At 39.4% G+C, this 23,719-nt stretch overlaps 3 protein-coding genes across 6 annotated transcripts; all 3 read left to right on the top strand.

The window, feature by feature from the left end:
* The first annotated feature begins 2,487 nt into the window (after positions 1-2,487).
* LOC110864661 lies at positions 2,488-8,414 on the top strand. The gene is made up of 2 exons (XM_022113803.1): positions 2,488-3,351; positions 8,028-8,414. Exons 1-2 carry the CDS (start codon positions 2,488-2,490, stop codon positions 8,412-8,414), a joined length of 1,251 nt encoding a protein of 416 aa, XP_021969495.1.
* Positions 8,415-17,599: 9,185 nt separating this feature from the next.
* On the top strand, positions 17,600-20,730 carry LOC110935504 (glutamate receptor 2.6-like). 4 transcript variants are annotated; one of them, XR_004894086.1, is made up of 8 exons: positions 17,600-17,852; positions 17,944-18,108; positions 18,358-18,439; positions 18,975-19,025; positions 19,193-19,294; positions 19,622-19,707; positions 19,813-20,050; positions 20,626-20,651. XR_004894086.1 is itself a non-coding variant. In XM_035990623.1 (5 exons), the coding sequence occupies exons 2-5, from the start codon at positions 19,230-19,232 to the stop codon at positions 20,648-20,650; spliced, it is 342 nt and encodes a 113-aa protein (XP_035846516.1). In that variant the 5' UTR covers positions 18,853-19,025; positions 19,193-19,229; the 3' UTR covers positions 20,651-20,730. The 4 variants fall into 4 exon arrangements, 1 of the variants encoding a protein (XP_035846516.1); XR_004894084.1 differs by having other exon boundaries at positions 17,603-17,852; positions 19,193-19,288; positions 19,622-19,718; XR_004894085.1 differs by lacking the exon at positions 18,975-19,025 and having other exon boundaries at positions 17,604-17,852; positions 19,193-19,288; positions 19,622-19,718.
* LOC118492505 (glutamate receptor 2.9-like) lies at positions 20,726-21,442 on the top strand. The gene is made up of 4 exons (XM_035990628.1): positions 20,726-20,730; positions 20,808-20,876; positions 21,005-21,089; positions 21,195-21,442. The coding sequence occupies exons 2-4, from the start codon at positions 20,856-20,858 to the stop codon at positions 21,371-21,373; spliced, it is 285 nt and encodes a 94-aa protein (XP_035846521.1). The 5' UTR covers positions 20,726-20,730; positions 20,808-20,855; the 3' UTR covers positions 21,374-21,442.
* Positions 21,443-23,719: the final 2,277 nt, after the last annotated feature.

The following is a 23,719-nucleotide window of genomic DNA, read 5'->3' as shown; positions in this document are numbered from 1 at the left end:
AGGTGTTTCCAATGATCTGAATGATTTTTCATGCGATTTGGTTCAAAATTCAAACGATTTGAATGAATATCCACCTCGTTTGAGAATTATAAGTCCAAAAGTTCATGATTTTGTCGATTTTTATCAAGTTTTAGGTTGAATTTGTTTCTGATTGGATCATGGATTGATTAAAACTCAGTTTTACGTGTTTTATCACAAAATCATATCATTTTAACCGTAAATTCGTTGAAATTTTGAAGAAAAAGTGTAGAAAATGAGTAGAAAGAAGTTGTTTTTGAAGAAATCAAGCTGAAATGGTAAGAACTGTTCCTCTTGAGCTCTGATACCATTTGTAGGATCGGGAATCGATCAAACGAGTCATTCAGAAGAGTTCTCGATCAATATGAAAGGCGGAACGAGACGTATTGATGTTATATCAGATAGATTCACACTTAGAATCACTTTAACTGTCGATTGTATTGATTTGATAGTGTTTACAGATCGTTCGACACTTCGGCAGCACTTTGTCTCCGAAATCAGAATGTTATAAATGAAGATCCAAGACCACCTATTTATAGGAATGCCAGACCCTACGAACCATTTCATGCTTTCTGGCCAGACCCCACGAACTGCCAGAAAGCACGAACTTGTCAGAAAGCACGAATTCCAGAAAGCACAAACTTGTCACCTCGTGTGAGGTGGCTGGTTCAGGCCTGTTTCCCGATTCTCTCGTACAAAATGTCCTGGTCTATCTATTCTATTACATGACTCGATACAAGACGAAGTCAACAGACATATGCACTAACAGATAACGCACCAACAAGTTTCCCACATTATTGAAAGCATAATGTTATATATAAACCATAGACTTTGTTTTGAAAACTTGAAAACGGTTTAGCACATATGAATCACCCCAAAACATTTAGAAAATGTAAAAGAGGGGAGCTATGTACTCATTTTGATTGCGTATATGTCCTGTGTAAACAAAGCTCAAGTGTGCAAGTGGTTCCTAATGTGTCAGATAACTATATGTTAGTGTATTGGGACTTTAAACGGAAGATTGGATAGAATGTGGTTATAAACAAAAAGAGTGAAGGATCTCGAGTAATATGGTTTATTAAACCTTACATTCTAATTAGAAAGAGTTCCTAAGTGCTTTGACCCGTTACGACTTGTTAAAGTGGTTTACGCCACTTTAACGGGTCGTAAGGGTAACTATGTGTTTGGATGGTTAAATAAGTCCTATAATGAGTCTAACATGTTAAAACAAGTTTAATTATGTTGTATGATCAGTTTAGATGTCAAAACAATGTTCTTATATGCTTAAAACTATTTTATGCGCCAAAAGGGCATTTCCGGCAATTTAAAAGTACATATAACGACTCATCATATGACTAACCAAACAACATGACCATAAAGTATAACCTCAGAGGGTTATTCCCTATATTAGTATGGTCATAAAAATGCGCTTGGTCGAATCCTAAGATTGACCAAACCGGTCAGATTTGAAAGTCAAAGCGGTGGTCAAACCGCTCGAGTTTCGACTAAGAAATAAGCACCTAACTAGAAATGACGCGTTAGACATGTTGGAACATGTCTAATAATGTTATAAAACTGATTTGGTGTCAAAACTTTAATTTTTAATACCCGAAAATGTTTTCATCGGGAAGAAAAATGGGGCTCTGGGTGATTTTGGCGAATTGGTGAGATCCTAGGGTTTTCTTTCCAATCCTGATCGTGATTAATTGTGCTTAGCAACTAGGGTGTTTTGATTCCGTTATTGGTAAGGAATCCTGATTACCCTTCGTTTCTAATCACTTGAAGTCGGATTAGGGTTTCGTGTTAGGGTTTCTTTTTTCTGTTCAATTCGATCGGCTGAAGATATGAACACGGAGTTTTAATCGGCTGATTCTTATTCTTTTTCGGCTGTCCGATTTGCATTAGGGTTCCGGCAGTTCAACTTCCTTTCATTCGCTGATTGATTGTTGTTCAGTCACAACGTAAACTGTTCCATCAGTTTGGCTAATCAGTCCCTAGTGCGTTCTGCTTTAGGGATCCGGCTGGTTGCTGTTTGAGGCTTGTTTGTGACTGTTGTTATGGATGGCCAAAATGCAGAAAACCCAAATGTGTTTGTGAGAAAGATTAAGAACATTGATGGTAAACCATTTGAGCCTAGAAAAACATCACTTATGGCGGCTACGGTTGCTGAAATACCGCGTAAGAAGGTATGTTTTATGATGCCGCTTAATGATTCTGAACATATTATTGGCAGTTCTGATTCTCCCAATCAGAATTATGCGAAGGTCTTTGACAAGCGAAAGGTAGCTTTTGTGCTACCGTTGAATGATGTTAGTCCTCCTCGAGTTTAAAATCAGAAACATGATGATAATGCTCAAGTCCAATCTTATGCAGATGTGGTCTTAAATGAACAGTTCGAGCAGGGTGATATTAAGCGGGGTAGTGATTCAAATCAGAATCAGAATGATGATAAAAATGATAGGAAGGCCAATGGCTGATCAAACTCCTAAAATTAATTTTAAGTCGCTAAAGTCGGATGTCTCCTTGGAAGGAGTGGATGTAGTTTTACCAATTGATTCTGTTCGTCAGGTTAACAGCAGGTTAGCAAATACTCTTTATGGTTACTTCCAGGGGGATAGAATCGCTTATCCGGTTGTTGAATATTTTCTGAAAACAAATTGGAAAAAACATGGTTTTCAGAAAATTGTGATGAATTCGAATGGGTTTTTCTTCTTCAAGTTTGAAGATAGTCAGGGTATGAATAATGTTCTTGAAGGGGGTCCTTGGCTGATTCGGAACAAACCTCTTTTTCTCAACACTTGGTCCCCTACAAACACTCTTAAAAAAGAAGATATTAAAAAGGTTGCGGTTTGGGTGAAATTGCATGAGGTTCCTCTAGTGGCGTATACTGATGATGGGTTAAGTATGTTGGCGTCTAAAATTGGTTCTCCTTTGCGGTTGGATTCGTATACTATTGATATGTGCAACGAGGCTTGGGGACGAAGTAGCTATGCCAGGGCCCTCATTGATATCTCTGCTGAACATGATTTTAAAGAGGTCCTAACCATAGCTATTCCTGAGTTGGATGAGAACAAGTATGTCAATGAGACTATTCGTGTGGAATATGAATGGAAACCCCCGAGATGTGCCCACTGTTGTGTATTTGGGCATGATTCTGAGGAGTGTGCAAAATGCATTCGATCGACAGTGAAACCTCCTACAAACAGTCTGAAAGTAGATGAGGATGGTTATACGGTAGTCAAGACAAAGAAGAATGTAAAGAAGAGCGGTTTTCAAGTTAACAATCAAAAGCCCAAGTTTGAATATAGACCTGTGGATAAAAAGAAAAAGGCAGTGAGTTATTCCTACGTGAATGCGCGGTGCACTAGTTCGTCCAAGGTTCAAACACACAATTCGTTTAGTGCTCTTGGGTTTGTTGGGGGGGGGGGGGGGGGGAACGGGGGTTCCTTCTAGGGGAGATATAAAGGGGGACGTGAGCTAAATGAGTAGTCTGACGATGACGAGGTAGAGGTTGTCTATGATGAAACGAATGAGTTTATGACATCGGGTACACATCCTACGTCTTCCAGTACAGGGGCAAGTACCTCTCACATAAAGTTGTCCAATGGATAGGTGGCTTCTGTTTCATGCTAAGGGGCTGCCGGTTGGTAGCAATTTCATTTTTGATGATGGCGGTTGACGTCATTTGTTTGTTTTTTTTTTTCGTTTGTCTACTAGTTAGTCATTATCATGATTGTAGTAGGCTAGATTGAGGTGGTAACTTGGTTTGTTTGATTTTTGCTTACATATATGGGGCATGTCCTGTATATGAACTAGTGGGGAGCTCATCCTCACTACTTGTACTTATTTGGCGGTTGTCTATAATAGAATCACCGGGGTAACCCTTTACCCAAAAAGAAAATGTTTTCGTCGTAAATGCACTTTTATGCATTTTTTTACTTTTAGTTCGTAAAAGTTTGACTCGTCATTTCGCCTATTAAACCTAGGAATCAGAAGGTGCAATCGTAAGGGATTAATACCTTGGTGATTAAGATCACGTTGCAAAGTTCAATTTGGACTTTAACTTGACCAAAATGGTCAGAACCGAAAGTCAAACAGAAAGTCAAACTGTTTGACTTTTGGCTCATAAATAGCCAAAATAATGAAATAGACTAGGAGAGAACACTTACTTGTGTTCTAGGAATGAATTAACTTCAGTAGGAGGTTTCCAATTGATGGAAACAAGCTCCAAGAGAAGAGAGGAGGAATTTGGAAATGAGCAAGTTGAAATGAACAACTTGATCACTTATTTATAGTGATCAAGACAAGTGCCCATCTAGGTGTTAAGGCAATGCTTAGTGTCTTCCTAGTTGTCCAAAGGAGAATAGAAGTGGCAAAAATCACGACTTGGGGGCCAACTAATGCAGCTGAGAATGCCAGCTGCAAAACTGCTGTGCTGGGTGTCCCTCGCGGACCGTAAGGATGGGGTCTTACAGTTTGTAAGACCCTCTGAACCCATATTCTTTCACATATTGACAGTTTTGACCCTTGGACTTGTATTACCACTTTTTTTTCTGCCAATTTTAACCCCTTTAACCTAATATTTAGGTTATATAAAGGTGTTAAGGCATGTGTGACTTGGATTTTGTTCCGAAAATGTCGTGAATATCGTTTCGCTCGATCGTACAATCTGTATTTCGTAAATAAAATATAACATTTTATTAAATACGAAAACGATCGAAATTGTACAATGATTGAAAATATGCAAATGTCACACGGGTGACGAATGATGTCCGTTATGCAGTTGTCGAGTGATGCTAAATTGGGTAGTTGTCGGACGAAATTAAGTTACAGTTAAGTTTTTAGGCCATTAATTGTTATGCCCTAGATACGGCTCTGTATGGTTAATCGGCCTATGGACTAAGATGCTTTGAGGGCAAAATCCACACGCGGAGTACCACCGCTTGGAGGCGTGACTGACCAGGATCAAGCCATCAATCATATCAAACATAGCATTTAAAAGTAAAAATAATCAATGTAAATCATCATGACATGATTGATGTTCCAAAACCAAACATCGTTTAAATAGCGGAAGCATAGTATGTAATCTCAAAATAATTATAAGTTCGAATAACGTTCATGAATCCAAATCCCACAACGACCTGCTCCTCCTTGTGCAAGCTCCGTAATGTACCTAAGGTCCTGCAAGGCATGCAGCAAATAATCAACAAACTAGTTGAGCGAGTTCACAGAAAGTAAGTTCATAACATAGTGCATAAGTATAGCTAGTGGGGGCTTCCCATACTAGTGTGTACTAAAGGTGGGGGTTTCCCATGTTTATCCTGGCTAATAAGGGCTTCTCATTAACGGTACTTACTAGACTAACTTCCGACCATGTGTTCTTCTTTACCGAGAACAGGAAAACGTACAGGGTCACGTAGGCTTTACGTGACGTGCCCTTCCCCGAGGACAGTGGTACGCGTGGGGGCTATATAGGCTTTACGCAGCGTGGCCTTCCGACCTGGAAGCCAGTGGATGGTATTGGGTTACGTAGGCTTTACGTAACGTGTCCTCCCGACCCGGGAGACAGATGGCAAACATACTGGGTTACGTAGGCTTTACGTAACGTGTCCTGACTATCTTGAGGACGATGGTCTATAGTCTAGAGAATGCGTAAGTACGAGTAACTCTTTTAACAATAACATATCCAACCCAATTCCCAACCCGGGAATCCCATGCCTTGGCTGTGTGAACTCACCTTGATTTGCTCGGCAGATACACAAAGAGTATAGTAGCAAGTAATGGTCAATCACGTCCTATCATGGTGTTTATACAAGTTAGGTTCGGTTTATGTAAAGCACGTATGGTTACACAGAGTTAACAAATTGCAGCATACAAAGTTCATGGCCCATACAAATCAATTAAATCATGCGAGTGACATTTCGTGCGGATGGTGAATCGTGCGGGTGGCAATTGGTCCGTCCGGATGGACGATCCGTGCGAGTGACAATTCATCCGGGTGACAGTTCGTGCGGACTGTCAGTCCGTCCGGATTGATAGTTCGTGCGAGTGTCAATCCGCCCGGTTCAACATTCTGTCCGGATGGTTAGTTCGTGCGAGTGACAATCCGTGCGGACTGTCAGCTCGTGCGAGCAGTTGGTTCGTGCGAGTGAGCAGTTCCGCCCGTGCGGACAGTGGGTATGGACAGTCCGTGTTACTCGGTCCATTCTATCACTCGTGTGATCCAGTTCATGCTTACCCTTGTGCGATCGGTTGAATATCCGGATATTAAGCATTCGGTTACAATCACATAACAGTTTCCAATTTACCAAATCAATTAACATCTTAACAGTTATCAATTAACACCGATCCACAAATCAATTAACCCAATTATCGACTAAACATGGTATTTTATCAAGAACCCTAACGAACCCTAATATCATATCATGAGCCAACCTCTAACAATTTATATGAACATGCATCCGGTTATCATCCAGTTGACGGTCCGAATCGCATAGCATAACAGTCGATTAACGAATCCGAACATGTATCATGTTAACCGATTTATCACTCATGTCTGGCCGATTAACAACATGTTCGGTCGATTAACAAACCAATTAACATCAACAAGAACATCACTAAGCATATCGTTCGAATTCAATATCATCCGATTACATGAACATTTAGACATAATCATCCAATCTAACATTATCACATCATAATCCGAATCATATCAACAAACACGTCCGGCCGATTAATAAACACGTCCGGCCGATCGACAAACTAAATCAACATTCCTAATCGTTCATGCAATCATGCAATCAATCAATAACTAAAACACAATTAAACACTAACCGATTACAAGAGGTGATCCGATTCTTGCTTGTGCCGTCCGGTTGTGCGTGAGAGAGAGAGAGATTAGCTAGGGTTTGAGTGTGTGTGTAATGTGAGTTTTGGTAACAAATGAGAACAAGCAAGTCCCTAAAGTGTTTAATTTGGTGCGCATAAGGGAGTGGGCCGGCCCATCCGCTTGGGCTGCCCTTGGGCCGTGTGTGTTGTGCGATTCGATTTCATTAACAAACAAACACATTAAATACGCAATACACGTAGCACATAATAACATAACATTCATTTAAATCAAAGCTCGTAATCATAACACGTTCACATACGTTACACAAGGTAGGTCTAAAGTCCGAGTTGTCACAGGGTCGTCCTTTGATGTTTAAGTAATCTGATCCACACTAGAAGGGATTACGTATAGGATGATTGGACCTTGATTATGGGTGAGATTTGGGTCTTTTCAGGTGACATGTTAGAGTCGTTAAACTTTAAAATGTTGATAACGTATTGTAATTAACAATGGTGATTTTGCAAAGATGGTATTTTAGATTTCAAATAAAGTAGTTATGATGTGTTTTAAATGCTTTAACTTCAACTATTAGAACTCACTTAGCATAGCTGACTTTTGCATGTATGTTAGATTGTTTTGAAGGCGTTTGATTTGAGTCGATGTTGCTCTTGGTTAGCGGATGGGGTTACTCATGATGGGTGGAAGGCATTCGAGTTGTTAACGATTGAATAACATTTCAAGTTTAAATAAATCATGTACTATTTTTAATCGAAAATTTCCGCTGTGTATTTTGAGTAATGTCTTATTTTTTAAACAGTACACTATGATGTGACAGACAGTAAGATGCCCGGTTTGGGGGCCTTACATATAGGTTTCTAATAATGGAGGCAAGAAAATTAATGGGTGGCGTGGGATAAAATGCTTAGCCTTAAACGACATGGTCGGTTGGGCATTGGTAATATCAAAAGTTTAAACCTTGGTCTTCTTGCTAAATGGTGGTGGAAGCTCAAAATGGAGAACAATGCTTTATGGGTCCGAGTCACTAAAAGCATCCACGCAAATAAAAATGGTACGTAGGCTTTCACTTTCAGTAGAATATTTCTAGGAATTTTGAAAGATATTGGGTCAATAGAAAAGTATATGGTGGCTTTGAATTTGTCTCTTCGGGTTAATCTTAAAGGAGTGGTGGGGCACAGGTGAAAATTTACTATTTTGGCATGACAATTGGTGTGGATCGGGACCGCTTAAAGACTGGTACAAGGAACTTTTCAAAATTGCTTCTAATATAGATGCAATGGTTAGCGACCACTTGATTCTGGACGAAAATTATAAATGGGTTTGGAGTTGGGATAGGGAGCCGATAAGGGGGAATGAAGGGGAGCAACTAGGCTCTTTAAAAAATATTCTTGAAAGTTTTTCAATGAAGGGTGGAGCAGAATTTTGGGCTTGGAACAATGATAAGGAGATGTTGACAGTGGCAATTATTAGAGCAAAAAGATTGGATGCACTCATCCAACCAACAATTCTTATTAGCCATTTTGGAATAATTGGCTTCCTCCTAAAATAAATTTATTCGCATGGAGAGCTTCGATGAAACGAATTACATCAAATACGAACTTAGCTTTGAGGGGAGTTATTACCAGAGACTTATTATGTGTGAGATGTGGTCTTGGGGAGGAGACGGTGGAACACATTCTTTGGGATTGCTGGATCGCTAAATCGATATGGTGGTCCTTTTTGGTGTGGTTGAAGGTACCATTCCCGAACGAAGATCGTAATTTGAAACAACTATTCCTCATGACTAAAGAAATGAACGAGTCAAAAGAGTCGAAGAAAGTCGTTGGAGAGGTTATAATGACTACGGCTTGGGAGATATGGAAGGTGAGAAACGAGAACATCTTCGACAACAAACATATCCACTTCACAACAACGACGGACATGATCAAAGAAAACTCTTTTTTTGGATTAGCAGTAGATCGAAATAGTGTAATATTAATTGGTCTAGATTGTAACACCTCGAAAATTTTATCGAATTATATGGCAACACGTGTCCGATCAACTCTCGATTGTGCCAAGTTATTTGGACGAAAGGGACTAAATGTGAAAAAATGTGGAAGATTGGTTGTGGAGGGACCATTTATATCAACATGCCAATTTATTTGGCCTCTAGGTGACCCTTACGGACCGCAAGGCTTAAAGCCTTACGGACCATAAGGTAAATAATTCATTGTCACTTGTAGTCGGTTACGGACAATAAGGTTTAATACCTTACGGACCGTAAGCAGTTTAAATCTGCATGCGCGCTAGGTCCTTATGGACCGTAAGCTGCCACCCTTTACGGTGCGTAAGGAGTGCAGCTGGCAGAATTGGCAGTCTGCCATGGCAGCCTGCATGTATTTCCATCTAGCTCACGAATTTGAACTATCCTTCAGCTTCTAACACCTTATAATTTACCTGGAATCATCCTAGAACCAATGCCAACACATGGCATCATCCTATGAGCACATTTCTACTATAAATAGCAACCAAAGTTCAACAATTTCTTTGCTTATTCATTTCTTTCTCTCTAACCTACTCTTGGAGTTGTTTCCTGATCAAAAGGAAGCCTACCACTAAGTTCATATTCCTCCTGGAACACTTGTAAGTGTTCTTTCATAGCTCTTTAATAGTTCTAGGATAAGTAATTAGCCGAAAGTCAACCAAATTGACTTTTGCTTTGACTTTCGGTTAAGACCGTTACGGTCAAGCCAATGTTCGAATTGAACCTGGCTACGTGATCGTAATATGGCAGGTGATAATCCCCTATGAGGGCACCTCCTGAAGATCACGTTAAGTTGGTCAAATGACGAGTCAAAGTTATGTTAAAATGAAAGTCAAAACGCAGTTTTTTGGAAAATGTATAAAATGAACTTATAAACATCTAAACACCAATTTTTGACATTATATCAGTTGGTATAACGTATTAGAACATGTTAAAGCATGTTCAATCCGTCATTTCTAGTTTATAGTTCGGTTTACAACCGAAAGTCAAGCAGTTTGACTTCTGCTTTGACTTTCGATTCTGGCCCGATTTAGCTAAGTTAGCTACTAATTTGAAGTTATATTATGATCATATTAATGTATGGAATAACCCTCAGAGGTTATACCATTTGATCCTAATCAGTTGTTGGGTTTTACGCAAGTTCATGTATTATGCCATAATATTGACCAAAATGCCCTTTTGAGCATAAAATGGTTTTAAACCATAATGAACTTAAAATTTGTAATACCTACTGATGTAGTAACATATTAAACTTGTTTTAGCATAATGAACTTGACACTGACTCATCCGATCACCCGATACTTCCTATGCGCATACGGTTGACTTATGTAACTTAGTTTATGTAAGTTAACCGAATTGGGTCAAATTCCTTCAATTTCACTTCTAATCAGAATATATTATTGGTTGCCCTATATTATACAAGTCATTGTACCTGTGAGGGTTTAAACCACATTCTATCCGGTCACCACTTAATCTAGCGAACCGTACCGTTTTCTTTATATTAGTCAACCGGTCCAAGTCTTATGACTTGAATAAAGACCCGTTAACATTCTAATGGATAATAAATTCATTCATTCCAGACTAAGGGCGTCCAGTAAATGTCAACCTTGTTAGTTGTTTTGTCTGAATGACTGTGCTTATATTTATCTTTGGATTGAAAAGACTTAACCTAGGTAAATAATCTTAACCTATTTTCCCTATACGGGCTTGGGATACGGTAAATTATTACCGCTTGGTCGGGTATAGGATCAATGACCTTTGTGTCCAAAATCCGAATAACCCGTTTTAATTCGTTTTGCTTGATAATTTAAATATTTATGGTTAATGCGACCGTGTCCTGGATATCATCGGCTCATTTAATTGCAAGTGGCCACGACCTAAGCATGGGGTGTAGGCATACACCAGACATATGCTAATGCTATGATAAAATATTTTCTTACCCTTTAATGGGGATACCCTTTTATGAGTTAAAGTGGTGTGTCGGTTAATCATCTCTCGGAGTTTACTTCCGGGCCTCATATGTATTGACAAGCATGTAATACTGATAACAAGAGATATAGTTTGTCCCAAGTTATTTATGAAAATTGATATACCTATGGTATATAAAATCATTTTTGAAATATTTTCAAAATGTGTCGGGTTTTTTTTTTTTTTTTGTATTTACCGGTGTAAACTGACGTATCTTCAAAAGACTAAGCGAAGGTTACAAAGTACGTAAATAGGTTGGAAGCTGCCTGGTAATTGCTTAGTGGAATTTGCATCTCCATGCAAGAAGCCTACTGGTTTATATGTAATCATTTGTTATCCGATCCGCCTGTGGATCTTTTATACACTTTGGTCTGTATATTATTTTTGAACTTTTGAACATTTGTAATTTGTAATAATTATTTTATACTCTCAAGACTTCCGCTGTGTTAATTGTGAATATCTATATCAATTTGTCATACCCCAAATCCGGGCCCTCCGGAAAATCAGGGTGTGACATAGATGGTGCAAATTTAACATTCAAGACGTAATTCTGTAATTTCGGGTTTCAGTTTCTTGCTAGCCCGGTTTCTATTATATTTTATAGAAGTTTCGCCATTAAAAAAGTTATAAAACCGGATAATATTATCTTTCTTGTACAACCGGTTTATTATCTTTGTTTGAATAAATTGACATCAACAAAGACGATGTCACTATTAAGTATTTTGATTTTGGTAACAAATTTAATTATGATAAACCGCGTGACCCAAACAAACACTCCTCTTTATACATATCCTATTTTTTTTTTTTGGGTAAAGGGTTACCCCGGTGAATTTTATAAATGAATCAAATAATAACAAGGGTGTATCAATACGACACACCAACTAGACTTGACAGCCAAGCCTAGGACAACAAGCAACACAACCAGAAAAAAAAGCACTCAACGACAACCAAAACAAACAACCAAAAAACCAACGCCTAACAACTAGACATAATTAGCCTGGACGCGCCACATTATCTTCATTTTCTTCAATCTTCCACAACTTGAAAATCCTTTTCTTCGTTGAAACCAGCCGGAATCTGAATCCCATCAAACGGAACCGAACCGAATTTTTAATTACCTCAATTACTTGCTCTACCGTTCGCTTCTGATTTTTAAAGATTCTGTTATTCCTCTCTTGCCAGATATAGTACGAGGACGCAGCAATCAGCAACTTACAAATAACGTGATCCGCTTTCTTCGAGCTGGAATTCTGATCCACCCAACTAAGTAGTGAATCCCACGAGTTATCAACGCTCCCCAACTGACCGAAAGTCTTAACATTATTCCAAACTTGATCCGCAAAAGAACAACGGAAAAACAAGTGCTCTCGACTCTCACGATCCGCGTAACATAACGGACAAGCCATCAAATTTAAGTTTGTGAGACTACCTGCTTCCCAAACTGTCAATCGGTCCTGTGTTTTCAACTTATTACGAAACAGCAGCCATAAATGGAACGAATGCCTCGGAATACATTGAGCGAACCACACCATATTAGACCACATGACCTGATTCTCCCTACTCCGAATGGTGTTCCAAACCTGAGCCGATTGGAAGTCGCTCAATTTGCCATTCAAATCCTTCCACTCCAAACGATCCACGGTACCAGAAATAAGATTTGGGACTGAAAGCGTGATTAAAACCGGATAAAGATCCAGCCATGCTTGCGGCCACTTCCAGTGACCATTGTGGTCAATAACATCCGCAACAGAAGATTGTAACGAGAACCCGGCATTGGCGATGGCCCGAGGAGAAATAAATGCACTAATCGGACTTAGAGAACACCACATATCACTCCAAACGTTAGTTTGGATACCACTCCGAATAGATGACCAGATGTGAGGCCGGATAATATGACGGATAGATAAAATTTTTCGCCATCCCCAAGTCATACTCCCACGACACGGAACCTCCCAAAAATTTCGACCTTTAAGCTTATACTTCTGAATCCACCGAACCCATATAGAATCCCGGTTAGTTAAGATGCTCCAAATATGGTTTGCCATAAGTGATTTGTTAACATCCGAAATACTTCGAATGCCCAAACCCCCTTCAGTTTTCGGCAAACACACTGCTTCCCAAGCCACTTTAGCACGAGTTTTACCATCCAAACCCGCATTCCATAAAAATCTGCGAATACGCTTTTCAAGCTCCTTAACAACTCTAGCCGGAATAATGAACACAGAGGCCCAATAGATATGCATCGAGGAGAGAACCGAATTAATAAGTTGTAAACGACCAGCAAAAGACAATGCTTTAGTTGCCCAATTAACAATCTTTTTCTCCATACGCTCAATAAGGATCGTACAATCTTTATACAAGAGTCTTGATGAGATTAGCGGAACCCCCAGATATCGGACTGGCAGAACACCCTCCTGAAAAGGCATAACATCCAGAATTTCCTGTCGAATCAAGTGAGGAACATTGCAAAAGAAGACCGTACTTTTAGCTGGACTAGGCACGAGACCTGAGATGTTAGTAAAAATTTCCAGCGCTTCCTTGATCTTCTTGACCGAAACCACATCACCATGCACAAAGATAAATAAATCATCCGCAAACGACACGTTAATTATCTTCTCCTTAGCACAATGGGCATGAAATTTAAAAGACGTACTAGCCGCACGTTTAAGCAAAAGTGATAGGACCTCCATAATTAGCGTAAATAAGTAGGGTGACATTGGATCACCTTGCCTTAAACCTCGTTTTCCCCTGAAATAACCATGCAAGCTCCCATTAATACATAATGAGTACGAGACCGTGGACACACACGTCATTATCCAGTTCACCATTGTACGATGAAAACCAAACCGAGATAGAACATCCTCCAAAAAACTCCAGTTGACCGTGTCATATGCTTTCTGAATATCAATTTTGAACGCACATCTGGCCGGGCCCCTATTCAAATGATAATTGTGCATCAATTCCTGCGTGAGGAGAATATTATCCGAAATCTTTCTTCCCGGAACAAAAGCTGACTGGTTAATGCTCACCAGCGAACTCAGACTACCTTTTAACCGATCAGTAATAATCTTGCTAATACATTTGTACACAACGTTGCAACATGAAATCGGTCGATAATCCAACACCGAGTCCGGTATGTCCTTTTTCGGAAGTAAAGCAAGAAGGGTGTGGTTAATCTGTTTAAGAAGTTTTCCGTTTTCAAAAAATTGTAAAACCGCATCAGTAACTTCATTCCCCACTATCTCCCAAGCTTTCTTGAAGAATGTCGAAGTGTACCCATCCGGCCCGGGAGCCTTATCCTCACCAATACTAAACATGGCATTCTTAACCTCTTCACGAGTGATCGGTCGAATCATGTGGAGCGCATCTTCATCACTAAGAACATTAGTAAACAAGTTTTCCATATTGGTTGTCCCAACCGGGTGCTCCATACCCAAAAAATTTGAATAATGCAACACCATAGTATCAGCAACATCTTCACCCTCATGCCTCACCCCCATAGTATCCATGACACTATAAATCCTAGCTCTAGCGTTCCTCGTTTTCACTATGTTATGAAAATATTTAGTGTTTGAGTCTCCAGCACAGAGCCAATCTACCTTAGATTTCTGTTTCAGGAAACACTCCTCATCATAGGCAGCCGCTTGAAAATCTTTAAGACATTGAGCTTCCTTTTGACGCAAGTGCACATTCCACGGATTACTGTCCATTTGGGCCTGAATGTCATCTAATTCCTTTCGCAACTTATCAACTTTCACATGCAAGTTTCCCTGATCAAAAAATAACTTTCTCAAGCTTGGTTTTAAGTTCCTTAACTTCTTCACAACCGAAAGCATGGCAATCCCCTCCACATTCTTCGTCCACTCCATATTAACAATGTCCTTAAATTCCGGCTTAGTAGCGATAAAGTTCGGAAACTTAAATGGCTTTGGCCGAGACCCATTGGAGCCGAGGATTTTAAGGATACATGGAGTGTGATCAGAAACCCGAAATGGATGAAACAACGCATAAGCTGAGGGAAACAAGTCCAAAAACGTCACATTTCCCATTATACGGTCTATCTTTTTTAATAAGCCGACACCACTTTTAGGCTTTTGATTCCAAGTATATTGCAGCCCATGTGCATTTATATCCATCAATTCAGTTTGTTGAATACAGTCTTGAAACTCTCGCATGCCAATAGACTGTTTAGAGACCCCGCATAACGAATCTTCAATATTGAGTGCAGAATTGAAGTCCCCCATCACCACCCACGGCTTATCATGACAAAAAATCTTATGCTTACATAGATCGGCCCAAAGTGCTCGTCGATCTATATACTTGTTCTCCGCGTAGACAACCGAACAGAATAAAACTCTTTTGCTAGCCTTAAAAAGAATCTGAATATGCATAACTTGATCCGTTTGAGCAAGGACCATAACGTCTAGATTATCCGCATTCCATCCTAAAATAATTCTTGTACCACGGCTGCAAACACCACCATTGGAGGTCCAATTCCAATTACGAAACACAAACTTACAAACTTTAGCTAAATTACCAATACTGACATGCGACTCAAGGATCGCACATAACTCTAGCTTGTTCTCCGCGACAATAGTTCGAACCTCACTTTGTTTCAGGGGCCGGTTCAAGCCCCTAATATTCCAAGTCATTAAGCTACCCATTTAAACCCGTGGCACCGGGAGTGCTTGCCCCCTCAGAAAAGTTAGTTTGTTGTTTATTGGACATAAACTTGGCCATTTCCGTCGGCATATCATCTAAAATATCATCTATACCATGATCCGAGTAACCATCCTTCTCATTATTGCCATCGACGTTACCAGGTATACTCTCATTCCCATCTCCCTCTCCAGAATCAAGAACATCAAAAGCATTCGACGTTTTTACATTAACCGTACCCGACCTGGTGCCTGAAGTACTTGGACCCGCTTTGTCGCTGTTACTATCCTTCGTGCCTGACGTACTTGTACCAGTTTTGTTGGATTTCGGCCTGTAAATAAATTTCGCTTTTTGTTTCTTTTGAATAGTTCCACCCCGAGCCGTTCTCCTCTTATCCGTAACAAACCCTTCCTCATCCACTACCACTTGTTTCTTTTTCTCGTTCACATTCTTGGCACATGTAAGATCACTATGACCAAAAACACAACATGTCGCACACCGATGTGGTTTCCATTCATACTCCACATTAATTCTTTCCGTAATATACCCGTCTTCATCTAACTTCGGTATTGCCACTATTATATGTTCCTTTAACTCATTATCAGCATTCACCTCAATTAGAGCACGAGCAAAACTACTCCTCCCCCAATTATCAGCACACATGTCTGCCGTATAACTATCAAGTCTTTTCGGCGTACCTATTTTAGATGCTAATAAACTCAGCCCATCATCCGTGTAGACTGATATAGGCACATTATGCAACTTAACCCAAACCGGGACCGATTTGATCCCCTCTTTCTTTAGACTCACGGATGGAGACCAAACATTCAAAAACAACGGAACTTTTCTAATAAGCCAAGGTCCACCCTCCAACACCTTTGTCATCCCCTCTTTGGTATCAAATTTGAAAAAGAAAAAACCATCCGAGTTCATCATAATTTTTGCAAAACCAAACTTTGCCCACACGTTCTTAGCATAATATTCAACCACAGGATACGGCAAACGATTACCTAGAAAATATCCATAAAGAACATTATCAAATTTCTCTTGTACCTTGCGGATAACCTCTCTAGGAATGACAACATCAGCGTCTTGCAAAACCTCTTGAGAATCCAGCTTTCTGAAATTGACTTCACGCTTCATCAGAGTTGTGTTCTTAACCCTATCCGCATACGATGGTCTTGACTCATCAGTTATCACCGGTTTGGATATTGCAGCCAAACCATCAAGGATGGAGATGTTATCAGTAGAGTATAGCCCCCTTCTTGGTAACATGGTGTTCCCTTCTATGTTCGTAACTTTCAAACTAATCCCTCGCACAGGGGCCGTACCAGGGGAGCTCCCAGGAGAAAACTCATTGCATGCCTTCAAATCATCAAGATGAGGATTGCGAATATCAGCATTCAAAGACGGTTTCCAATAATTGTCATTAATGTCAGGCGGTTCTGTGCTCATATTCGTACGACACCACTCACATGCAGACGTAAACCCTAGCTGGTCGGCAAGAAACAATTTACGAAGAACAAAACCAACGACCCAAAACCTTGACGACGGACACGTAATAATCAAAACCCTAATCCGCCTCCCACTCCAAATCAAGCAACGAAAAACCAACGCACGAAAAACAGAAATCAACCAAGCAGATTGGCGGCAAACCCTAGCAAGAAAAAACGAAACGAAGAACCCTAAACCTGATTTCAAAAGATTAGTAACCACGGTAGAAGTCTAGAAACCTTACTCAGAAGGATCGACAACACCACAATTGCTAACCCAAATCAATCAAGAATAAGATCAGATGAACAAGATGCTAGGGTTTCTCAGAATTCGCCAAAATCGCCCAAGCCATTGAAGTTGTATTTTTATTATTTTAGCATACTGAACATATCCTATTTTTAACTAACCTTAATCAATGCAATTTAACTACTATGATCTTGTGTAACTTTCAAATGTGGATAAATTACGCACATCACTAATCTACCTATTATACTACAAAAATACACTTAATGCCACATGTCCTTTTCTTAGGCAATCAATTGGGTGATGTGGACACCCTCTTTGGCCAGAGAATTCATCTTGGGCGCCATTCTCTTTTCCTCTATTTTCCTTTCACGCGGCTTCTTAGACACGCTTTTCATCCCTATCATTCAAAAACCCTAATTTTTCTTTAATCCTCCTGAACATCTCTGATCTCTCCCTAACTCTTTCATTTTCTTTCATGGAGATAGCGATTTCATACATCTGTGATTGTCTTATACACTGATTAATCTCTAGCAGAGTCGATTCTCATCAAAACGATTAATGGAATCCCTGAAGTGTAACCAGTGGAATTGAATCTAGGTATGTTTATTGTTTTTTACATCGATTATTCAACCTTTTAATCTTACAATCCTATGAAACTTGTGGTGTTGGTTACTCTCCTTTCTTTCAGCCGTCCATCGAGAAACCCTAAAATCTTCAGAAAAGTTTAAAGCTTGAGAGAGAGAGACAATGGAAACAAGTGGTGGTTGGAGCCATCCATCCAGTGGTGATGTTTGGGTTCCGATTAGAGCACTGGCGACGTCGACGACGACGGCTAGATTTCTTTCACTTAAAGGTAATTTCAAGGACTTATGATACTTTTTTTTATGATCTGTACTTGAATTTTGTAAATTAAATTAAGGGTTTAAGGGGATTCTTAAGATTTATGAATATTAGAGATGGTAAAGGGGCAACACCTTTTCATTTGGCTGCCCGTAAAGAAGTTATTTATTTCCGATTTTTTTGAATGATGTTCTTTTGATTTTTCGCATTTAACCAAGTGAATATTAGAATTAAAATGGGTGTGTCTTTTACCTGTTTATAGGATATAAAAGAACAAATAACGGTCATGGGGGATTGGAGTTTTCTATGGGGATTCACTCTCTTCTCTTAAACCTATTGAAGATGTAAGTTTTTTTATTAATTTGTTTGCTTTTTTTATTTTTTTTATGTTTAGGGTTCTTCATTGATTGATATGTGAAAAAGAGTGGAACTTTTTGTGGGTGTGTGATGAATTTTTTTGTGATTTTTTGGGGTTCTGATGATTAAAGAAATTGTTTTTTTTTTCAGGACTTCTTTGATTTATCAAGTGTGGTTTAGTGTTGTATGTTTTCTTTTGGGTTTGATTAATATTAGGAAAAAAAATTGTACTTTTTTGGCTTCTAATGTGTGGAAAGTGGGTCTAATATGATTATTTTGATTTGGAAATCAAGATAGTCAAAGGAATGGTTTTCTTTGGTTGACTTTTTTTGATGTATTGACTTTTTTTGATGTATGAAGTAACAGTTACTGTTTTTTTATTTCTTTATTTCAACCTCCTTAATTGGTTTGAAACATGATGTGATCTTTTATGGACTTTTTGATAACCACTAGAAACCGTTGTTGGAAAGCTCATGACACCCCCACCAATACCCCGCTAACGAGTTCTTGAAAAAAACGCAGCTTACGCGCTATGTAGGTGGCCTTCAAATGGTTAAAGGCAGAAAACCAGTGGTACGAGAGGCTCACTTGCTTACCACTTTGCCATCCCCTTGAAGTTTACCTTTCTACTTTTCCATAATTCGTTTATTTGTTTAAGTTTTGGCAAACGGATAACATAAGTTGCGGGGAACATGATTTGTAGTTTTTTTTTATGTTAAAGAAGTATGTTGATGCTGCAGGTATTGGTGGTTTTGCAGTGCAGCATATTGAACAGACATGAATCAAAATTCTACAAATACTTTTGCTTCCCAAGTAAATAAAAGAACATTAATCAAGTAAAGGTGGCAATACGAACATTTACTTATAAACGAATTGGTTCGATTTAAGTTTGTCACGAACCCAATTGATACTTTATTGAAATGGTCCGTTTTGACCCGTTAGTTTATATGGCCCGCCTGCCCGTTTTGCAAGGATTATTTCTGAATAACATTGCATTTGATGTTTAAACGAGCTCTTTTAACTCAAGCCCATATGGTTCTGAACCCGTTTTCCCTTGCACCAAATTTTATACTTTTTTGAAACAAACAGTTTTGACTCGCCTGTCTTGCCAGCTTACTTTTTGAGTTATATTGTTAAAGACTTACTGATCGACTCGCCTGTCTTGCCAGCTTACTTTTTGCGGTAGCTGGTGATGTAGCCATCTGGTCAAGCCGGCTGGACTATCTGGATTTCACTCAACCATACACCGAGTTAGGTTTGGAGATGGTTGTACCTGTTAAATCTAAATTATCAAACCAGCCATGGTTGTTCATGAAGCCTTTTACTGTTACTCATTACTTATGATTATACTCATTTACAGGTGACAAGTTACATAGCAATTTGTCAAGAATGGTGGTGGTTGTGTGGCTCTTTGTGGCACTAATCATCACACAGAGCTACACGGCTAGCTTCACGATCATGCTCACGGCTCAAAGGGTGGAACCCACAATAACCAACATTGAGGTGCTCAGGAACACGAATGCAACAGTAGGGTACTGATGAGTTTTTATAAAAGCAAGTATTTTTTTTAACAAGGCTCGAACGCCTGGTTTAAATAGGTCAGTTCTAAGCTGGTACATTTTTATTAGTGGTCACTAACACTTTTGATTTATTCCATCATTTTTGTGTCTATGTGCCGCATAACTCTAAAGTTTTTATTACATGGGTCGAACATGTAAGCTTTATAGAATAGGTCTATCGATTCGCTTTATTAAATGGATCAAGTAGGCCAGTTTTATTAAACGGGTTGAACGATCAGTTATTCTTAAACGTCGAATGAGTCAGTTCTATTAAACGGGTCAAAAGGGAAAGTTTTCCTACACGGGAACTGGATCAGTTTCAATAACCTGAGATTCTTTGGGTTTTTTCTGATAGGTAAAATATGTAAAAAAATTAGATAAAATATTGCTTAAAAAATGGGTCGAATGATTTTTCGCTTAATAAGAAACGGGTCGAATGCTTTATCGCTAAAAAAGAAGCGGGTCGAATGCTTTATCGCTCAAAAAGAAGCGGGTCGAACACCTTTTCACTTAAAAAGAAGCGAGTCGAAATATATCATAAATAGGTTGTATTTATATAAACTATTATTGTTAATTTTAATTTTTAAAGAAACGACCGTCATTCTTTGTTTTAGCTCGAAAGGGTGTGGAACTCGCTAAATTGGAATGAAAAACTAAGCCTCATTACCTCGGTTCTTCGTGGCATAACATCTGCTGACCGGTCAAAGATAAGCTTTAAGGTGTCGTACTTAATCTTTTAAGCGGTTTACTAATTCTTTTACAATGATTATGATGATGCTGTTGTTCCTTTGAATAGGCTGGATCGTTTGAACATATACCATTCAATGGTTCTTATGATGAACTCATGATACAAATACCTTTAAAGGTAATTTGTTTACAGTGATTTTTGTTTTGCGTGAACATATACTTGATACAAATACTTCTTATTATAATTAAGGCACTATATATGCACATCATGATTTGGTAGTTTCTTCTATGATCTTTTTTTAGCAGAAATTCGATGCAGTAGCTGGTGATGTAGCCATCAGGTCAAGCCAGCTGGACTATCTGGATTTCACTCAACTGTACACCGAGTCAGGTTTGGAGATGGTTATACCTGTTAAATCCAAATTATCAAACCAGCCATGGTTGTTCATGAAGCGTTTTACTGTTACTCATTACTTACGATTATACTCATTTACAGGTGACAAGTTACATAGCAATTTGTCAAGAATGGTGGTGGTTGTGTGGCTCTTTGTGGCACTAATCATCACACAGAGCTACACGGCTAGCTTCACGAGCATGCTCACGGCTCAAAGGTTGGAACCCACAATAACCAACATTGAGGTGCTCAGGAACACGAATGCAACAGTAGGGTACTGATGAGTTTTTATAAAAGTAAGTATTTTTTAACAAGGCTCGAACGCGTGGTTTAAATAGGTCAGTTCTAAGCTGGTACATTTTTTTTTTTTTGGGTAAAGGGTTACCCCGGTGAATTTTATATATCATCAAAAAACAAAACAGGGTGTGACAAGAATTGGCACACACTACTAGACTTGGCATACCAAGACTAGGCAGTCCAAAAACAAACACAACCAACTACAGAAACAACCCAGAACAACAAAACCAAAAACGGCCACAACTAAACTAGACAACTCAAGACTCTAGTTAATTCATTTAGCCTGGATCATTTAGCTGATTCTCTGTAGAGATCTTCCATTTCTCGAAAACTCTCCTGTTCCCCGGATTGCTGTCCTTTTTGAACCCCATCACTTTTAACCGGACCGTATGAAGTATCACCTGCGCCACCTGTTCGGGAGTTCGGCAATTTTGAGAAAATAATCGGTTGTTTCTCTCTTGCCAAATAAAATACGAAGATGCTGCTATAAGAATCTTGCAAATAACATGAACCAACGTCTTCGAATCAGCATATTGAGCCATCCATACCATAATAGAGCTCCATTGGTCAGACACACTATCCAAATCCACCATTGTCTTTACATTGTTCCAAATTTTAGACGCATAGGAACATTGAAAGAAAAGATGATCACGCGAGTCCCGGCCGTACCTGCAAAGAGGACAACACATTAACCTTAAGTTAGTTTCGCTTCCTGCTTCCCATGCCGCCAATCTGTCTTGCGTCTTTAGCTTATCTTTGCACACAAGCCACATATGAAACGAATGTCTCGGGATACATTGAGCGAACCACACCATGTTTGCCCACGAAACGATTCCATCCCTGTTGCGTATAGAATCCCACACCACCCCAGATCCGAAGCTACACTTGTTTCCTTCCCGATCCTTCCAACTGATTCTATCCTCCATATTTTGATCTAGAGTCGGAACCGGTAAGTTAATTAAAACCGGGTACAAGTCATTCCAAGCTTGAGGCCATTTCCATTGAGAGTGATCATCAATCAGATCCGCAACAGAAGACTGTAGGTTAAAACCTGCATTGGCAATGTGTCTCGGCGTAATAAAGGATCTAAGCGGGCTGTATTCACTCCAATTATCACTCCATGCATTTGTTTGAGTCCCACTTCGAATAGTAAACCAAACATGCGGTCGAACCAACTCACGAATGGAGAGGATTTTCCTCCACCCCCAGCTCATGTTTCCTCGACTCGGAATATCCCAAAAAGACTTGCCTTTCAGCTTATAAGAGTGAATCCAACTTACCCATAAAGATTTCCGTTTAGTGATAATACTCCATATATGATTGGTAATTAAAGCTTTATTGACATCGGCAATACTACGAATGCCTAAACCACCTTCCTTTTTGGGTAAACAAACATCCTTCCAAGCCACTTTCGCTCGAACTCTACTATCAGTTCCCGCATTCCATAAAAATCTTCGGATTCTTTTCTCTAGATCATGAATGATACGAACAGGAATAATAAAAACGGAGGCCCAGTATATGTGCATTGAGGAGAGGACCGAATTTATAAGTTGGAGCCGACCCGCAAATGACAGAGATTTATTCATCCAGCTCGTGATTTTATGTTCCAACCGATCAACAAGGATCTTGCAATCCTTAAAATTCAGCCTAGTGGTAATAAGCGGAACCCCAAGATACCGAACAGGAAGATTACCTTGTTGAAAGGGCATAACACTCAGAATCTGCTGACGAACCGATGGAGGAACGTTGCACATGAAAACCGTGCTCTTTGAAGGGCTCGGAACTAAGCCGGATATACTAGTGAACAACTCAAGAGCATTTTTAACCTTGTTAACCGAGCTGATGTCACCATTTACAAAGATAAACAAATCGTCCGCAAATGAGACGTTAATGATTTTCTGCTTAGCACAGTGAGCATGAAATTTAAACGAAGATTCCGCCGCCTTTTGAAGTAATAAAGAGAGCACCTCCATGATAAGCGTGAATAAGTAAGGCGACATGGGATCCCCTTGACGAAGGCCACGTTTCCCCGGGAAGTAACCGTGGATATCACCATTAATACTGACCGAATACGAAGCCGTGGTTACACATGTCATGATCCACTTAACCATCTTATTATGAAAACCAAACCGCTGAAGAACTATCTCCAAAAAACTCCAATTTACCGTGTCATAAGCTTTCTGAATATCAATCTTAAAAGCACATCTCGGAGGACCTCTATTTAAATGGTAGTTGTGCATGAGCTCTTGAGTGAGAAGGATATTATCAGATATTTTCCTACCCGGCACAAAGGCGGATTGGTTAATCCCCACAAGCGACTCCAGGCTACC

The sequence above is a fragment of the Helianthus annuus genome, chromosome 1 (genome assembly GCF_002127325.2).
Source record: "Helianthus annuus cultivar XRQ/B chromosome 1, HanXRQr2.0-SUNRISE, whole genome shotgun sequence".
Taxonomy (NCBI): Eukaryota; Viridiplantae; Streptophyta; class Magnoliopsida; order Asterales; family Asteraceae; genus Helianthus; species Helianthus annuus.
This window is presented reverse-complemented; position numbering and strand designations above follow the sequence as displayed.

Bases quoted from the DNA above. Each gene is read 5' to 3' on its own strand.
- LOC110864661 (XM_022113803.1), top strand. From the start codon at position 2,488: ATGGCTGATCAAACTCCTAAAATTAATTTTAAGTCGCTAAAGTCGGAT. The intron at 3,352-8,027 runs GTGAGTTATTCC...TTAATCTTAAAG, and splicing joins TGGATAAAAAGAAAAAGGCA to GAGTGGTGGGGCACAGGTGA.
- LOC110935504 (XM_035990623.1), top strand. From the start codon at position 19,230: ATGAATCAAAATTCTACAAATACTTTTGCTTCCCAAGTAAATAAAAGA. The intron at 19,289-19,621 runs GTAAAGGTGGCA...CTGTCTTGCCAG, and splicing joins AATAAAAGAACATTAATCAA to CTTACTTTTTGCGGTAGCTG. The intron at 19,708-19,812 runs GTTTGGAGATGG...ACTCATTTACAG, and splicing joins TCAACCATACACCGAGTTAG to GTGACAAGTTACATAGCAAT.
- LOC118492505 (XM_035990628.1), top strand. From the start codon at position 20,856: ATGATACAAATACCTTTAAAG. The intron at 20,877-21,004 runs GTAATTTGTTTA...TTTTTTTAGCAG, and splicing joins TGATACAAATACCTTTAAAG to AAATTCGATGCAGTAGCTGG. The intron at 21,090-21,194 runs GTTTGGAGATGG...ACTCATTTACAG, and splicing joins TCAACTGTACACCGAGTCAG to GTGACAAGTTACATAGCAAT.